The sequence below is a fragment of the Schistocerca americana genome, chromosome 6 (genome assembly GCF_021461395.2).
Source record: "Schistocerca americana isolate TAMUIC-IGC-003095 chromosome 6, iqSchAmer2.1, whole genome shotgun sequence".
Classification (NCBI taxonomy): domain Eukaryota; kingdom Metazoa; phylum Arthropoda; class Insecta; order Orthoptera; family Acrididae; genus Schistocerca; species Schistocerca americana.
The window spans coordinates 331,938,481-331,957,215 of NC_060124.1; the positions used below are offsets into that span (position 1 = coordinate 331,938,481).

General features: G+C 38.8%; 1 protein-coding gene and 1 non-coding gene across 5 annotated transcripts in view; one reads left to right on the forward strand and one right to left on the reverse strand.

The window, feature by feature from the left end:
- The window catches only part of LOC124619874 (lipase 1-like), a 219,889-nt gene that overhangs the window by 1,847 nt on the left and 199,307 nt on the right, over nucleotides 1–18,735 (reverse strand). For 3 of the 4 annotated variants that reach the window (XM_047146495.1, XM_047146494.1, XM_047146496.1), the window contains exon 8: nucleotides 12,967–13,121. The exons of the other annotated variant lie outside the window; for it this stretch is intronic. In XM_047146495.1, coding sequence (XP_047002451.1) covers nucleotides 12,972–13,121 — 150 coding nt within the window. In that variant the 3' untranslated portion in view covers nucleotides 12,967–12,971. Of the gene's footprint in view, nucleotides 1–12,966; nucleotides 13,122–18,735 lie in introns of those variants that run through there. 4 annotated transcript variants of the gene reach the window in all.
- Trnat-ugu lies at nucleotides 18,354–18,428 on the forward strand. Its single transcript has one exon. It is a non-coding gene; the product is annotated as a tRNA-Thr (tRNA).

Below are 18,735 nucleotides of genomic sequence, written 5' to 3' on the forward strand. Positions count from 1 at the left end.
ACTTCCCTGATAATTTGTCAGGAGATTGTCAAGATATGTAAATGCAAAGTTATGCGCTTTTAATGAACTTATCATACAAAAAACCTAATCTTGACTGTTGTAACCAAGTGCTGTCAAAATTGAAATCTAACAGACATTTTGACTTAAGCTAGTGTAACAGTCCTTGTTAAGATATTCATTCACAGAGCAGAAGTTGCCTACCAAAAAGTCTTTCAAATGCTGTTTAAACTGTGCTTTATCTGAAACCAAGTTTTTAATGGTTTCTGGCAATTTACTGAAAATGTGTGTTCCTGAATATTGGACCCCTTTTTGGGTCAATATAAGAGATTTTATGTAGATTGTTATTATTCCTAATATTGATACTATGTATTGAGCTACTGACTGGAAATAGAGACCTATAATTTGGAAAATATTTCATTAAGGAATAATTGCACTGAGTAGCAGTTGTTAGAATACCCAATTCCTTTAACAGATTTCTACATGATATTCTTGAACTTAAACCACAAATGAGTCTTATTACATGCTTGTGCAATCTAAAAACGTTTGCTCTGTTTGACAAATTACCTCAGAATATGATCCCATATGACACAATAGAAAGAAAGTAAGCAAAATATGCAAGTTTTTTTTTTTAGTTATACCTCCTACAGCAATTCTGTGGTATGTCCTTACCAACAGAATTTATTACCGAGTTGTAATCCCAGAAATTTAATACTGTCAACCTCTTCTATCTGCATGTATTCATATGTTATACACATGATGGAAAGAAATCTCTTACAGGTTCTGAACTGCAAAGTTTAATGACAGTGAATTAGCTTTAAACAACTTATTAACATCAGTGAACGTTTGAATAGCAGTCATTTCTAAATCTGTACTGGACTTGCTACTTATTCCATGTTTGTATTATCTGCAAACAAAACAAACTCAGCATCTCACAGTGTAACAGACAATAGGTCATTAATGTAAACTAGAAAAAGCAATAGATGCAAGATGGAACCTTGAGGAACACCACATATAATCAATTCCCAATTAGATGAAGATGGATTACTTACTCTACAGGTATCTCAAGTGACACCCTTTGTTTCCTGTTTGTTCCTCAAACCATTTAGCAGCATTGACACCATAATATTATCATTTACTTGTGACACCATAATATTCTAGTGACACTATAATATTCTAATTTACTTAAGAGAATGCTGTGATTCACACAATCAGAGGCTTTTGACAGATCACAGAAAATGCCAGTACCCTGTAGATTGTCATATAATGAATTAATTACTTCTTCACTGTACATGTAAATAGCCTTCTATATATTGGAAACCTTAAGGAACCGAACTGTGACTTGGACAGTATAATACCAAGAAGACACTTGAACACAACCTTTTCAAATACTTTTGAAAAAACTGGCAAAAGTGAAATTGCTCAACAGTTTGACAGTACCTCTTTGTCCCCATTCCTGTTAAGAGGATTAACTTCAGCATATTTTATCCAACCTGAAAATGTTCTGCTGATAAGAGTTATTACACAAGTAATTTAAGACAGAACTCAACTCACATGAACACTCTTTGATTAACTTTGTTGATATGGTATTATAGACACTAGAATACTTTATTTTAAGTATTTTGCAATGGATGCTACTTCTCTGAGAGAAGTGAGACTTTATTTTTCTGGAGTTATTTGTAGAGACACGTCACATATTCCATTGCACAGTTTACTGAACCTGATAACCCCAAGCTGTCATTAACAGAAACAAAGAACTTGTTTAAGAGGTTTGCAGCACTACATGCACTTGGTGCCAATGTCTCATTTATTTTTTAGAGCTATTTGTTTGACTTCCTTTGTGGCCCCACCTGCCTCTGTCTTCACTATATTTCATATAGTTTTAATTTTGTTACTTGATGTAATTATCTTTTTCTCATAATAAAGCTCCTTAGATTTCTGAATTAGTTGCTTCAATATTTTGCAGTACTCTTTGTAACGCATTACATTGCTAACACCAGAGTTGTTCCTAGATGATAGATACAGTTTCTTTTTTGTCCCACATATACCTTTGCGGCGCTGATGAGGTTGACACCAGCATCGATATGTGTTCGTCTTTGGACTCTGAGCATCGTCTTTGGACTCTGAGCATTGTCTTTGGGCTGTTCTGCCATGTTCAGTTCTTTGTGAGCCTTGCATGTGTTTAGGTGAATAAATGAACTAGATGTTGTTTGGTGTAACCAACCTGAACTTCTCCCTCAACTTCATTGTCATGTAGTTTAATTGTTTCAGTGTCTTGTACTGTGACTGGCCAAACCTTCCTTCATGACATCTACCCACACAGCTCCCCAACGACGCTGTCTCGACCTGACCGTGGTCTGGCTCCTCTGCGGACTACCCCTTCTGACACCTTAGTCACCCCCCCCCTCCCCCCCCCCCTGCCCGGCCTCTCAAGAGTACTCCGTACAGCGGGGGGTAACCCACTGGTACTTCAGCATATGTGATGTGTTGCTCCCGCCTCCCTCCCCCCCCTCCCCTCCATCCTCCTGCCCCCTTCATTAAGGTATTTGCTATTAGCCCAGGCAGTTTTCTCTTCCTGTTCCTGTTGAGCTGAAGTCTGTGCCTAGTATAGTCCCACCTTCTGATAGAGTCAACATGAACTACACTGATATGAGAACCCATACCTGATCCAAGCAGCCATTCAATGCTAAATTAGTCTCCTAACAGAAAGCTTTAAATGAGGCCAATCACAGTACCTCAGAACAGATGCAAGCCCAACACCATCATGTTTTGTTACTGATTCTATCTTTACCAAGTCGCCCTCAATTGAATAGTTAGGGTCCCTGTACATCATGTTGCCTGCCTCACCCACTATTACCACAGTGTCTTCCTTTGTGAAGTCTTTGCAAAGTGAACCTATATCCTCTATCATCTGATAGTGATAAAGTTTTAGATATGGTTTATTCAAGACTTTGTAGTTAAGTGTCATATTTACAACATCACATATATGTAGTTTAAATTCAGATTGCCAGTAATGTTGCATTCTGTTTCTTCTTTTTTGTTCAGTTTACTTTCCTCGCTGTTGTCAGTAGGTTGTACAAGAAGCTGATAGATAGTTTTAGTCCTGAAAAGTCTTTCTTTAATTATTTCACTGATGCAATCAAACACAAACCTATTCTTTTCATAGTTTAAGTGCACTCCACACTTGGTGTGCAGGTTATGATGCAGTTTACTTGTATCTAACACACATGTCTGTTGTCTGCCAGCAGTCTGTTACAGGTTTTTTTGCAACAGAATGTACAACTCTATTTTTGACCTTCATGAGTGATACATAACCTGTGTGGAAATCATTTTTACTTCTAGTATTTCCTAAATTTACTGTTTTTTTATACTACATTTACCATTGGGGTGTTTATATATTGATGCATAAGTTTCAATATGACCTGGAAGAGCCTTTGGAAGGTGTTTGGTTATCAACTTTACATAATATACTTACTCCCATGCTTGTGTAAAATAAATGCTTCCTTTGACTAAAGGTTCATTGCTACAATATAGTAGTACTGAGAAAAAGCACACTAGCAACCTCATCTGCATGTCAACACAATGAAAAAGATTTCTGTGTGTAAAGTAGGCAGAACTGATCTCTTTGGTTGACTTAAATGATTTACTGGTGCCTGCCCAGTTTATCATTTGCTGGATGCCTAGGAACCTGACACATGGAGCCTCATTTAGTATGTATCCATTGATCTCTGTTTCTGGTATCTATTAGTGAGTTTTATTTATTTGGAGTTGCTTGATATGAGTCTTTGTAAGAGTAATGATTAAGCAGTTTTATTGTGAGCCAATTGTAAACCTGTTCCATTATTCACCTGACTCCGTCTAGTGTAAATGTGGTTGAGACCTTTCTCAGTATACTTGTGTTGTCACTAAACATCAAAGTATTTGAATAGTCCTCCATTGTTCCTGATAAATCATTTATGTGAATCAAGATTAATAGTGTGCCAAATATCAAACCACATGTGACACCATATTTAATGTTTCCCCACACCAAATTCAGTCTTATCTCTGTCATACCATTTGTTAATGTGACACACTGGTTTTTGTTTGCTAAGACACGACTTGATCTATTCTAGGGGAATGCTTTTAATCCACAACATTTTAGTTTCTGTAGTAGAATTTTATGCTGTACTCTTTCAAAGTAAAATCACAGAAATTGATGACAGGGTAATTTGTCTTGTTTACTTCTGCCAGAACTAAGCGTATGAAATAATATATTGTCTTTCTTACTAGAGAAGGCTTTAAGAAAGCCAAAATGACCAGCTGTTAAAATGCTATTGTCTCTCAAAACATTTTCAGAACAGAGCAAGGTAATGAGGTGGCTTCCCCCCCCCCCCCCCCCCCCAATTTGTATGAACAGATGTTACTATTAAGTATACCAAACTTTCAGCAATTACTCATGTACTCATTGACTGATTACTAGGGACAGGAAAATTTCATGAAAACAGTAACACAAAGTTAGTTTTTAGTAAAATTGGCAATTTTTATGAGATATCGCAAAATTTATAATTTTTCTGTACAAAAATGTTAAAAATCTTAGGATCACAGTTTACTAGTTTTTGTAACTAATAGTTACAGAATGTTAAACGTCATTTTAACTTCTAACTCCTCAAGGCTGAGATTTATGTACACTGAGGTGACAAAAGTCATGGGATAGTAATATGAACAAATACAAATGGCAGTAGTACCACATACACAAGGTACAAAAGGGCAGTGCATTGGCACAGCTTTCCTTTGTACTCAGATGATTCATGTGGAAAGGTTTCTGATGTGATTATTGCCTCATGATGGGAATTAACAGACTTTGCACGTGGCATGGTAGTTGGAGCTAGAAACTTGGGACATTCCATTTTGGAAATTGTTAGGGAGTTCAATATTCCAAGATCTACAGTGTCAATAGTGTGCCGAGAATACAAAATTTCAGGCATTACTTCTCACCATGGACAACGCAGTGGCTGATGGTCTTCACTAATGGCCAAGAGCATTGGCTGTTGTGTAGACTTGTCAGTGTTAATCGACAACCAACACTGCATGAAATAACGACAGAAATCAATGTGAGACATATGACGAATATGTCTGTAATGACAGTGCAGCAGAATTTGGAGTTAATGGGCTATGGCAGCAGATGACCAATGTGAGTGCCTTTGTTAACAGCATGGCATCACCTGTAGTGTCTCTCATGGGCTCATGACTGTATCATTTGTGCCCTAGATGACTGGAAGACCCTGGTCAAATGAGTCAGTAGGTAAGAGCTGATGGTAGGGTTTGAGTGTGGCACAGACCCCATGAAGTCATGGACCCAAGTCACTGTGCAAGCTAGTGGTGGTTCCTTAATGGTGTCAGCTGAGTTTACATGGAATAGACTGGGTCCTCTGGTCCAGTTGAAACAATGGTTATATTCAGCTACTTGGAGACAATATGCAGCCATTCATGGACTTCATATTCCCAAACAACAATGGAATTTTTACAAATGACAATGGAACACATCACAGGGCTACAATTTTTCACAATTGGTTTGAAGAACATTGTGGACAATTAGAGCAAATGGTTTGGCCACCCAACATGAATCCAATCGAACATTTCTGGGTCGTAATTGAGAGGTCTGTTCATGCACAAAATCCTGCACCAGCAACACTTTTGCAATTATGGATGGCTGTAGAGGAAGCATGGTTTAGTATTTCTGCAGGAGATGTCCAACAATGTGTTGAGTCCATGCCATGTGAGTTGCTGCACTATACCTGGCAAAATGAGGGCTGACATGATATTACGAGGCATCTCATGACTTTTGTTACTTCATTGCATAATCCTAAACTGATGGTTTATTTCGTGCAGAATGAACTTTGATGTGATGAAGAAAGTAGCACCACAATTACAAAAATAACTCAGAATTCGGCCAAAAAGGGCCAAATTTGGCAAAAAATATTGAATTTGTCCAAAAAATACCGAATTTGACAAGAAAACCAAATTTGGCAAAATTATCAACACCATTTTGGTTAAAAATACTGTAACAACAAATTAGGCAAAAAGTAACATTGAATTTGGTAAAATTAATAACACTGATTTTAAATGAACAACACTGAATTTTATTAAAAATATCATAATATGAAATTTGATAAAAAAGTAACATGAAATTTGACAAAAATAGTGTTACACATGTGGCAAAAAGTCACCAAATTTAGCAAAAGCTTATGCTTTATTTGGTAGAAACAACACTAACTTTTGCAGAAAGTGGTATCAAACGTGGCAAAAAAGATGCTTATTTGAAAAAAAAAATAAATAAAATAAAAAAGAAAAAACTGAATCCGGCAAAAAAACACTGAATTTGGCAAAAAATCACCACATTTGGCAAAAAAGTATACTGTATTTGGAAAAAACAACACTGCAGAAAATGACATCAGTTGCAAGAAAAAAGACACCAGTCAGGTGGGCGGGGGCGTGGGGGGGGGGGGGGGGGGTCGCGACACCCACCTAATGTGACAAATAAATAATAACAAATTTAGCAAAATGTATTAACTAATTTGCAGAAATAACAATGAATCTGCCAAAAAATAACCCTGAAAAGTAAAATGATTTTTTCCCACCCCTATTTATTACTGATTTATCTCAAGGGAGGGTGCTACATGTCAGCTAAAGATTTTAGTATTTCCATTGGAACACTTATAATTAAAAGAGTTGCTGTTTCTCAGTGATCCAACGAATTTTGTGACCTCTTTAACAGTACATTTGACGATAATGATGCCTGGATTGGGCGTATGTGATGCCTGTCAAATCTAATCAATCTGCTTTTGTTGACTCATTTTTGTCCTTGACTTCCAACTGCTGTTGGGAAGAACTCAATTTTCTTAGTGGCCAGTGATCTGAATCTACCATCATATGTCTCACAGCCCACTGTCATGACTGTGTTAAATATAATTTGCATTAATAAGTTTATTTGTTTCATGCCTAATAATGCTCCAAGCTTCATTTGCTTTGTTCTGAGTATTTTGAATTTTTTGTTTGTAGTTTGTGGTTTTTAGTCTTTAATGACTAGTGAAGAACTTTAAAATATTACTTGGTGCACTAAATAAAGGTGTCTCTTCTGACAAAGATAATGTGGTCCCAGATGTCAGCAATCTTCTTTTTCTTCTCTCTATTTTGTCTCCACTGCAACTGTCCATGACTTGTAAAATAGAACAAGTTCCACATCTGGAAACTTTTTCAAACATCCAAACTTGTTAATCTGCCAATTTCCAGGGAAAAAACAAGATTTTATGTTAGGAAATTATTTATATTTGTAATCACCGTAAACAGTTACTCACTTAGAATACAAATCGTTAATGAACTGAAGTGCTGTATGGAAGTATTTTAGTTCCACATTATTAAACTAAAGAAAGGAAAATAAAATAAAATAAAATAAAAATGAATCTGCAGAAACAGCAGATTTAAACTGCACAACAGTATGCCAACTAAACAATTTTTCTAATTGTAAATGAAAAGGTGGGTAATCAGCAATTGGGGATTACAGGTGACTTGTATCACATACAGTAAGTGGTTGCACAGGAGTAAAGCACACTGAGGAATTAAAAAGAGATACACCTGATATATGCAGAAGTTATGTAGATGAAACCTTACCTTCATCCTCATGGAACTAAAAGCAGATTTCTTTGACTAAAAATTTGTGCCAATGTTAAAGCCCTGATTATGCAGTGTGTGAATTAGTGAACAGTTGTTTAGACCACAGGTAAGTATACTTGATATGTAAACTAGGGAACTGGATCACAAACGCTGCTAACAGTTCACTCATTTGGATGTTGCACATTGTGGTATTAACAGAAGACAACATGGTTCAGGTTAACACTAGGCACTACCATATTCATGAAAGTTAGTATCATATGGTACTGATCAGTGCTTTAGTGGATTTGGTATATGATATTAGAGCAACTTTTAATGACTTGTCAGGCCACAGTGTTACATAAAGACACCCAGATACTTTGATGATAACGTAAGTGGCTGGTAAAGAAGATGAATTGGTCTGAGTTTGGATACTAGTCTAGAAAGTGAAAGTCATTGAAAGCTATAAATGCAAACTGTTTTGGGATGTCTGATAAGGTGGAAAATTTAATTACTAAATAATACTGGAGGTATGAGAATAGTATTTAAAACCTCTCACAAATTTATAGAGAATATGAGTTCTGTATTGAAATTATATTGTACTGAAATTGTCCAACACAACCTTTCCTTTTGAATATGAACTTTGTTTTACAATAAACTATTGTGTAGTAATTGTAGAATATGAAGAACCATTCCTTCAGGGCATTCATTTTCTCCTAGTGTATATTTCGTAATAAATGTGTGTAACTAATTTTTGTATGGTACATTTCATATCATGAGCTTGACCATCAACATAAGCTATTGAACATAAATGAGAAATGTAAGTGTTCATTTCTACAAAATCATAAATCTCCATAAGTTCTTCATTGATTGCTTTGAAATTTTTACACAACATTGAATTAAAATGTGTGCCCGTTTTATACATGTATTAAAGTGGCACAAATAATATATACTGAAGAGCCAAAGAAACTGGTACACCTGCCTAATATTGTGTAACGCCCCCGTGAGGATGCAGAAGTGCCGCAACATGACATGGCATGGACTCGACTAATGTCTGAAGTAGTGCTGGAGGGAACTGAGACCATAAATCCTGCAGGGCTGTCCATAAATCTGTAAGAGTCCGAGGGAATGGAGATCTCTTCTGAGCAGCTTGTTGCAAGGTGTCCCATATATGCTCAATAATGTTCGTGTCTTGGCCAGCAGAAGTGTTTAAACTCAGAAGAGTGCTCATGGAGCTACTCTGTAGCAGTTATGGATGTGTGAGGTGCTGCATTGTCCTGCTGGAATTGCCCATGTCTGTAGGAAGCCACAATGGACATGCATGGATGCAGGTGATCAGACACGATACCTTTCAGACATGTATCTACACATATCAGGGATCCCATATTACTTCAACTGCACATGCACCACACCATTATAGAGCCTCCATTAGCTTGAAGAGTCCCCTGATGGACATGCAGGGTCCATGGATTCATGAGGTTGTCTCCATACTCGTACATGTCTATCCCCTTGATACAATTTGAAATAGACTCATCTGACCAGGCAACATGTTTCCAGTCATCAACAGTCCAATGTCGGTGTTGATGAGCCCAGGCGAGGTGTAAAGCTTTGTGTCATGTGGTCATCAAGGGTACACAAGTGGGCCTTTGGGTTCGAAAGCCCATATTGATAATGTTTCATTGGATGGTTCACATACTGACACTTATTGATGGCCCAGCATTGAAATCTGTAGCAATCTGCATAAGGGTTGCACTTCTGTCATGTTGAACGATTGTCTTCAGTTGTCATTAGTCATGTTCTTGCAGGATCTTTTTCTGGCCACAGCAGTGTCAGAGATTTTATGTTTTACCAGATTCCTGATATTCACGGTACATTCATGAAATGGTCATCTGGGAAAATCCCCACTTGAACATTAGCTTGGACATGCTGTGTCACATCGCTCATGCACTGACTAATACACCAGGTTCAGACTCACTTAAATCTTGATAACTTGCCATTGTAGCAGCAGTAACCAATCTAACAACCACACCAGACACTTGTTGTCGTCTATACGCATTGCTGACGGTAGCACCGTATTCTACGTGTTTACATATCTGTGTATTTGAATACTCATGCCTATACCAGTTTCTTTGGTGCTTCAGTGTATAAATATATATGTAATAATTGTATGGCAAATCAATAAAAATGTAAATGTTCTTATGTACAAAACCATAAATCTCTAAAAGTTATTCACCAATTACTTTGAAATTTTGAAACAACATTGTATTTGAAATAGAGGGAAACATTCCATGTGGGAAAAATATATCTAACCACAAAGATGATGTAACGTACCAAACGAAAGCATTGGTATGTTGATAGAGACACTAATAAACACAAACACACACACAAAATTCAAGCTTTTGCAACCCATGGTTGCTTCATCAGGAAAGAGGGAAGGAGAGAGAAAGACGAAAGGATGTGGGTTTTAAGGGAGAGGGTAAGGAGTCATTCCAATCCTGGGAGTGGAAAGACTTACCTTAGGGGGAAAAAAGGACAGGTATACACTCGCACACACACAAATATCCATCTGCATATGTAGAGACACAAGCAGACATATGTAAAGGCCTACATACCTGTCCCTTTTTCCCCCTAAGGTAAGTCTTTCCGCTCCCAGGATTGGAATGACTCCTTACCCTCTCCCTTAAAACCCACATCCTTTTGTCTTTCCCTCTCCTTCCCTCTTTCCTGATGAAGCAACCGTGGGCTGTGAAAGTTTGAAATTTGTGTGTGTGTTTGTGTTTGTTATTGTTTCTATCCACGTACCAACGCTTTCGTTTGGTAAGTTGCATTCTGGGAGTGGAAAGACTTACCTTAGAGGGAAAAAGGGACAGGTATACACTCGCACACACACATATCCATCCGCACAAAACAGACACAAGCAGACATATGTAAAGGCAAAGAGTTTGGATAGAGACATCAGCCGAGGCGGAAGTGCAGAGGCAAAGATGTTATTGAATGACAGGTGAGGTACGAGCGGCAGCAACTTGAAATTAGCGGAGATCGAGGCCTGGTGGGTAACAGGAAGAGAGGATATATTGAAGGGCAAGTTCCCATCTCTGGAGTTCTGATAGGTTGGTGTCAGTGGGAAGTATCCAGATAACCCGGACGGTGTAACACTGTACAAGATGTGCTGGCCGTGCACCAAGGCATGTTTAGCCACAGGGTGATCCTCATTACCAACAAACACTGTCTGCCTGTGTCCGTTCATGCAAATGGACAGTTTGTTGCTGGTCAGTCCCACATAGAAAGCTTCACAGTGTAGGCAGGTCAGTTGGTAAATCACGTGGGTGCTGTCACATGTGGCTCTGCCTTTGATCGTGTACACCTTCCGGGTTACAGGACTGGAGTAGGTGGTGGTGGGAGGGTGCATGGGACAGGTTTTACACTGGGGGCAGTTGCAAGGGTACGAGCCAGAGGGTAGGGAAGGTGATTTGGGGATTTCATAGGGATGAACCAAGAGGTTACAAAGGTTAGGTGGACAGAGGAAAGACACTCTTGGTGGAGTGGGGAGGATTTTGTGAAGGATGGATCTCATTTCAGGGCAGGATTTGAGGAAGTCGTATCCCTGCTAGAGAGCCACATTCAGAGTCTGATCCAGTCCCGGAAAGTATCCTGTCACAAGTGGGGCACTTTTGGGATTCTTCTGTGGGAGGTTCTGGGTTTGGGGGGATGAGGAAGTGGCTCTGGTTATTTGCTTCTGTACCAGGTCGGGAGGGTAGTTGCGGGATGCGAAAGCTGTTTTCAAGTTGTTGGTGTAATGGTTCAGGGATTCAGGACTGGAGCAGATTCGTTTGCCATGAAGACCTAGGCTGTAGGGAAGGGACCGTTTGATATGGAATGGGTGGCAGCTGTCATAATGGAGGTATGTTGCTTGTTGGTGGGTTTGATGTGGACGGATGTGTGAAGTTGGCCATTGGACAGATGGAGCTTGAAATTTGTGTGTGTGTTTGTGTTTGTTATTATTTCTATCAATGTACCAACGCTTTTGTTTGGTATGTATACATATTTTTTGCATGATGTTTCAGTAGATGTATAGAAACACGCTCGTATTTGAATGCAACATTGTGTCAAAATTTCAAAAGAATTGATGAAGTTTTGAGGATTTAAGAGAATATGAGATTGTGCTTCAGTAGTCATATAAAAACATGTGTGTATTCAAATGCAATGTTGTTTGAAAATTTCGAAGCACTTGATTGAGAACTTTTGGAGATTTACAATTTTGTACAGATGAACATTTACACCTATATAAATAAAAATGTAGATATTCATGTGTTCAAAATCTTAAATCTCTGAAAGTTCTTCACTGATTGCTCCAAAATTATGACACAATGTTGGATTCTAATATGCGGATGTTTTTATATACCTGTTTTTAAAAATATATATTATGTATAAATAAATATGTAATAGGCAGAGAGAAGATGTTGTTACCAAAACTCCTAAAAAGTTCTTGACCAATTTATTTTAAATACATTTTTACATAATACTCTAATGAACATTCAGATGAACATAGGTATTAGTGAAACGTTGTTGTCAACCAGGAAAGTTGTATTTGTGTGTTACTGGTTTATATGTTGCATAATCTGAATATGCAAAAACAATGAACAAGGCCCAAGGCCAGAGATAAGAGGCAATAAGGAGATGGATGCAGGGGTGGGAGGATAGAAAGCGGAAAGGTGGTGATGGACAGAGAGAGAGGGGGAGGAGGAGACAAAGAAAGCAGGAGAGGAGAAGATGGAAACAGAAAGGGGGGAGGAGGAGATTGATGGAATTGGGGGGCGGAGGAGAAGGAGATTAGGATATATACCCAATTACCATGCATTTTAGAAATGTATGCTAACAGTTTTCTTCCTTTTCCATTTAACCAGACTGAGTCACAGCAACATATGACTGGGAGTAATGATATGTTTTCTGTTCATGTGCACAGCCTGATTCAATTTACGTAAGGCATAGAAAGTTGAACATCGCTGTTTCAATAATAAAAAATAATGAAATTTCACTGTCATACGTTTCTTTATTCCATTTGCTCTAAAAATGGTTTTATTCCAGCATAATTTAGTATGTATTTGAAGATCTTCTCTTTAGATGACTTCCATTAAGCTTTTAGTAGAATCTTTTTTTTCAGAATGTTACATGTTTTATACTGGTCATGAGGGTCTGTGTGTGAAAAAATCATGTATGGAAAGGTTTCATATGTTCCTGTAACTACTCTGGTTATATTCTACTGCACTACTCAGATTTTTTCCTTGTAATTTTCCAGCATTTCAGTAATATGTTACTAAATAATGTTTTGATTAACATAACCCATTTTGTCAATAACTTTTTATTATCTTAGTTAAATTGTCATACAATACTTCTTTGGCATTGTCAGAAATAAGGAAGTCAACATGAGTGAACTTTTTATCTGGCACTTCAAATAATCCAATGCGCAGAGGAAGCACACCAAATAACCTCTCGGCCTCCTATAGGACAACAAAAGTGTAGATTATCAACAATAATATTAACAATATTATTATTCAAATACAGTCATAAATTTTGACACATATTATTGAAATTCTCCGACACATATTATTGAAATTCTCCAGAAATAGAATCTTCAAAAATTTAATGTTCAGTGTAATGAGCAACAGGATCATAGAGACAGAAAATGTTTCAAGTTCTGTGCAGATTCTTAAAAGGAAACTGAGTTCTAAGTCTGTTACACAGGCCTCACTGAGTTAGTTAGCACAGTCATTATGAACTGTGGTATTATTAGTCTCATGATGTACATTTATGAATCATTTGATTTGAGATAGATCAAAAATTCGTGATAAAAGTTTATTACTATCAAAGTAAGTAAGTACTAGCAACAGTAATGGAGTCTGTTATGGAAAACAGTTAATTGATTAGTATGATATTAATTTAACATCTTGTTCAACTTCTTCTGAATGGGTTTTTCTACTGAATATGAACTATGGACCTTGCCGTTGGTGGGGAGGCTTGCGTGCCTCAGCGATACAGATAGCCGTACCATAGGTACAACCACAACGGAGGGGTATCTGTTGAGAGGCCAGACAAACGTGTGGTTCCTGAAGAGGGGCAGCAGCCTTTTCAGAAGTTGCAAGGGCAACAGTCTGGATGATTGACTGATCTGGCCTTGTAACAATAACCAAAACGGCCTTGCTGTGCTGGTACTGTGAACGGCTGAAAGCAAGGGGAAACTATGGCCATAATTTTTCCCGAGGGCATGCAGCTTTACTGTATGATTAAATGATGATGGTGTCCTCTTGGGTAAAATATTCCGGAGGTAAAATAGTCCCCCATTCGGATCTCCGGGCGGGGACTACTCAAGAGGATGTCGTTATCAGGAGAAAGAAAACTGGCGTTCTATGGATCGGAGCGTGGAATGTCAGATCCCTTAATCGGGCAGGTAGGTTAGAAAATTTAAAAAGGGAAATGGATAGGTTAAAGTTAGATATAGTGGGAATTAGTGAAGTTCGGTGGCAGGAGGAACAAGACTTCTGGTCAGGTGACTACAGGGTTATAAACACAAAGTCAAATAGGGGTAATGCAGGAGTAGGTTTAATAATGAATAGGAAAATAGGAATGCGGGTAAGCTACTACAAACAGTATAGTGAACGCATTATTGTGGCCAAGATAGATACGAAGCCCACACCTACTACAGTAGTACAAGTTTATATGCCAACTAGCTCTGCAGATGACAAAGGAATTGAAGAAATGTATGATGAAATAAAAGAAATTATTCAGATAGTGAAGGGAGACGAAAATTCAATAGTCATGAGTGACTGGAATTCGAGTGTAGGAAAAGGGAGAGAAGGAAATGTAGTAGGTGAATATGGATTGGGGCTAAGAAATGAAAGAGGAAGCCGCCTGATAGAATTTTGCACAGAGCACAACTTAATCATAGCTAACACTTGGTTTAAGAATCATGATAGAAGGTTGTATACATGGAAGAACCCTGGAGATACTAAAAGGCATCAGATAGATTATATAATGGTAAGACAGTGATTTAGGAACCAGGTTTTAAATTGTAAGACATTTCCAGGGGCAGATGTGGACTCTGACCACAATCTATTGGTTATGACCTGTAGATTAAAACTGAAGAAACTGCAAAAAGGTGGGAATTTAAGGAGATGGGACCTGGATAAACTGACTAAACCAGAGGTTGTACAGAGTTTCAGGGAGAGTATAAGGGAACAATTGAAAGGAATGGGGGAAAGAAATACAGTAGAAGAAGAATGGGTAGCTCTGAGGGATGAAGTAGTGAAGGCAGCAGACGATCAAGTAGGTAAAAAGAAGAGGGTTAGTAGAAATCCTTGGGTAACAGAAGAAATATTGAATTTAATTGATGAAAGGAGAAAATATAAAAATGCAGTAAATGAAGCAGGTAAAAAGGAATACAAACGTCTCAAAAATGAGATCGACGGGAAATGCAAAATGGCTAAGCAGGGATGGCTAGAGGACAAATGTAAGGATGTAGAGGCTTATCTCACTAGGGGTAAGATAGATACTGCCTACAGGAAAATTAAAGAGACCTTTGGAGATAATAGAACCACATGTATGAACATCAAGAGCTCAGATGGAAACCCAGTTCTAAGCAAAGAAGGGAAAGCAGAAAGGTGGAAGGAGTATATAGAGGGTCTATACAAGGGCGATGCACTTGAGGACAATATTATGGAAGTGGAAGAGGATGTAGATGAAGATGAAATGGGAGATACGATACTGCGTGAAGAGTTTGACAGAGCACTGAAGGACCTGAGTCGAAACAAGGCTCCCGGAGTAGACAAAATTCCATTGGAGCTACTGACGGCCTTGGGAGAGCCAGTCCTGACAAAACTCTACCATCTGGTGAGCAAGATGTATGAGACAGGCGAAATACCCCCAGACATCAAGAAGAATATAATAATTCCAATCCCAAAGAAAGCAGGTGTTGACAGATGTGAAAATTACCGAACCATCAGTTTAATAAGCCACAGCTGCAAAGTACTAACACAAATTCTTTACAGACGAATGGAAAAACTAGTAGAAGCCGACCTCGGGGAAGATCAGTTTGGATTCTGTAGAAATACTGGAACACGTGAGGCAATACTGACCTTACGACTTATCTTAGAAGAAAGATTAAGGAAAGGCAAACCTACGTTTCTAGCATTTGTAGACTTAGAGAAAGCTTTTGACAATGTTGACTGGAATACTCTCTTTCAAATTCTAAAGGTGGCAGGGGTAAAATACATGGAGCGAAAGGCTATTTACAACTTGTAGAGAAACCAGATGGCAGTTATAAGAGTTGAGGGACATGAAAGGGAAGCAGTGGTTGGGAAGGGAGTAAGACAGGGTTGTAGCCTCTCCCCGATGTTATTCAATCTCTATATTGAGCAAGCAGTAAAGGAAACAAAAGAAAAATTTGAAGTAGGTATTAAAATCCATGGAGAAGAAATAAAAACTTTGAGGTTCGCCGATGACATTGTAATTCTGTCAGAAACAGCAAAGGACTTGGAAGAGCAGTTGAACGGAATGGATGGTGTCTTGAAGGGAGGATATAAGATGAACATCAACAAAAGCAAAACGAGGATAATGGAATGTAGTCGAGTGATGTTAAGTCGGGTGATGCTGAGGGTATTAGATTAGGAAATGAGACACTTAAAGTAGTAAAGGAGTTTTGCTATTTGGGGAGCAAAATAACTGATGATGGACGAAGTAGAGAGGATATAAAATGTAGACTGGCAATGGCAAGGAAAGCGTTTCTGAAGAAGAGAAATTTGTTAACATCGAGTATAGATTTAAGTGTCAGGAAGTTATTTCTGAAAGTATTTGTATGGAGTGTAGCCATGTATGGAAGTGAAACATGGACGATAAATAGTTTGGACAAGAAGAGAATAGAAGCTTTTGAAATGTGGTGCTACAGAAGAATGCTGAAGATTAGATGGGTAGATCACATAACTAATGATGAAGTACTGAATAGGATTGGGGAGAAGAGAAGTTTGTGGCACAACTTGACCAGAAGAAGGGATCGGTTGGTAGGACATGTTCTGAGGCATCAAGGGATCACCAATTTAGTATTGGAGGGCAGCGTGGAGGGTAAAAATCATAGGGGGAGACCAAGAGATGAATACACTAAGCATATTCAGAAGGATGTAAGTTGCAGTAGGTACTGGGAGATGAAGAAGCTTGCGCAGGATAGAGTAGCATGGAGAGCTGCATCAAACCAGTCTCAGGACTGAAGACCACAACAACAACAACAACTGAATATTAGCATTTATCTCACAAAATTTCAGGTAGAATTCTGTTTAAAGGATCTAATTTCATACTGAGTATGTTTCTGTCTATTACGCAGGGTGTTCCAAAATACATGGCAATATTTCAGGGTGAGGTTCAGCATGTGGAGAAGATAAAAAATGTCATATGAACGTGGGTCGAGAAACGGATATTTATTGAGATGTCAGACATGGGCAACAGTTATCACGTACATTACTAACACTCCCTATGAACTCAGCCTAGCTGCCCCACACCCCTGTGTGACAATACTGTAATGTGACTGTGATCTCCACGGACTGTGGCCAGGCTGGAATTACTGTACTTTGGGGCAGGCCCTACAGACTGCTTTGGCAGACAATATGGTACAATCCTATTTGTACATACACTACTGCTGCTCTCATATGTTGTGTTTCTCCAGGCAAGGTTATGCACTACTGTAATGTTGCACTGTGACTGACTGCTGATTCTCCTTTCTTTATGTATTGTTTTAGACCACAGGTGGGCAACCAGCAACTGGCAGCCCACAGGCTGGATCCAATCCATGATTGATTTCAATCCCGCCTGTGGATAACATCCGCGGGAGAGGACAAGATGCTCACACTCTACTCCACCTGAGACACATTTTTGGGTATTCCTGACAATGCTTGAGTAAGCTCAGTGCACATTTGCAGCTCATGATGCAGACCAGTGAAAGACTAGTGAAAGTCTTGCTAGTGATTTTTGTTCATGGTGTAGATGTGGACTTCAAAACAATGAAAGAATGATTAGCATTACAGCCATTAAAAGGAACCAATACTGGTGAAAATAATTTTCACGAAGTTGAAAATTGGGTGCTGGATGCACACGCATTGCCTGAACTCTTACGGGATTTGGTAAGATTGTCTGCCCCGAGTGTAATGGGCAAGAGCACTATGAATGTAGTGTGTGGACATTAAGTTAGGAATGTGAGTCTCACGGGGAGCATGCAAGGGATAATCCCTGCAGTCACATTATCCTCTGTGCCCTCAGTGGCTCAGATGGATAGAGCATCTGCATTTGTAAGCAGGACATCCTGGGTTCGAGTCCTGGTCAGGGCACACATTTTCAACTGTCCCCGTTGATGTATATCAACTCCTGTCAACAGCTTAGGGTATTGATTTAATTACAATTTCATTTTAAGAGAGCTGCATGGTCACCGACGGTATCTGTTCTTTCGGTCATATCCAAAAGGACAGATACCATCTTCATATAGTTAAGGCTAGCCAGCTTTTGACCTTCTTCCTCTGTGCGGGATGCACACGTATTGCTCAAACTCTTACGGGACTCAGTAAGATTGTCTGCTGCGAGTAATGAGTGTAACGGGCAGGGGCACTACGAATGTTGTGTGTGGACATTAAGTTGGAAATGTGGATCTCACCGGGAGCGTGCAAGGGATAAATATCCACAGTCGCACTATCCTCTCTGCCCTCGGTGGCTCAGAGGGATAGAGCATCTGCCATGTAAGCAGGAGATCCTGGGTTCGAGTCCCGGTCGGGGCACACATTTTCAACTGTCCCTGTTGATGTATATCAATGCCTATTGACAGCTTAAAGTCTTGATTTAATTATCATTTCACATAAAGCTTCTGTTTACTGTATGTGCTTGTTCACTAATCATTTATGCTTCTGTCCAGCTTTCCAACAATGGCAGCTATTGTGCCACTCTGTAGCCCACCTCTACTTACCATTATGTACACAACAATACCAATATAAGAAAACTGTGCAGTGACTGCAGTAGAGCTGCTGCATGACATGGCTGTTTGCACAGGTGTCTCGGCCTCTGATGGGGTAGAATGAGCCTGTGATA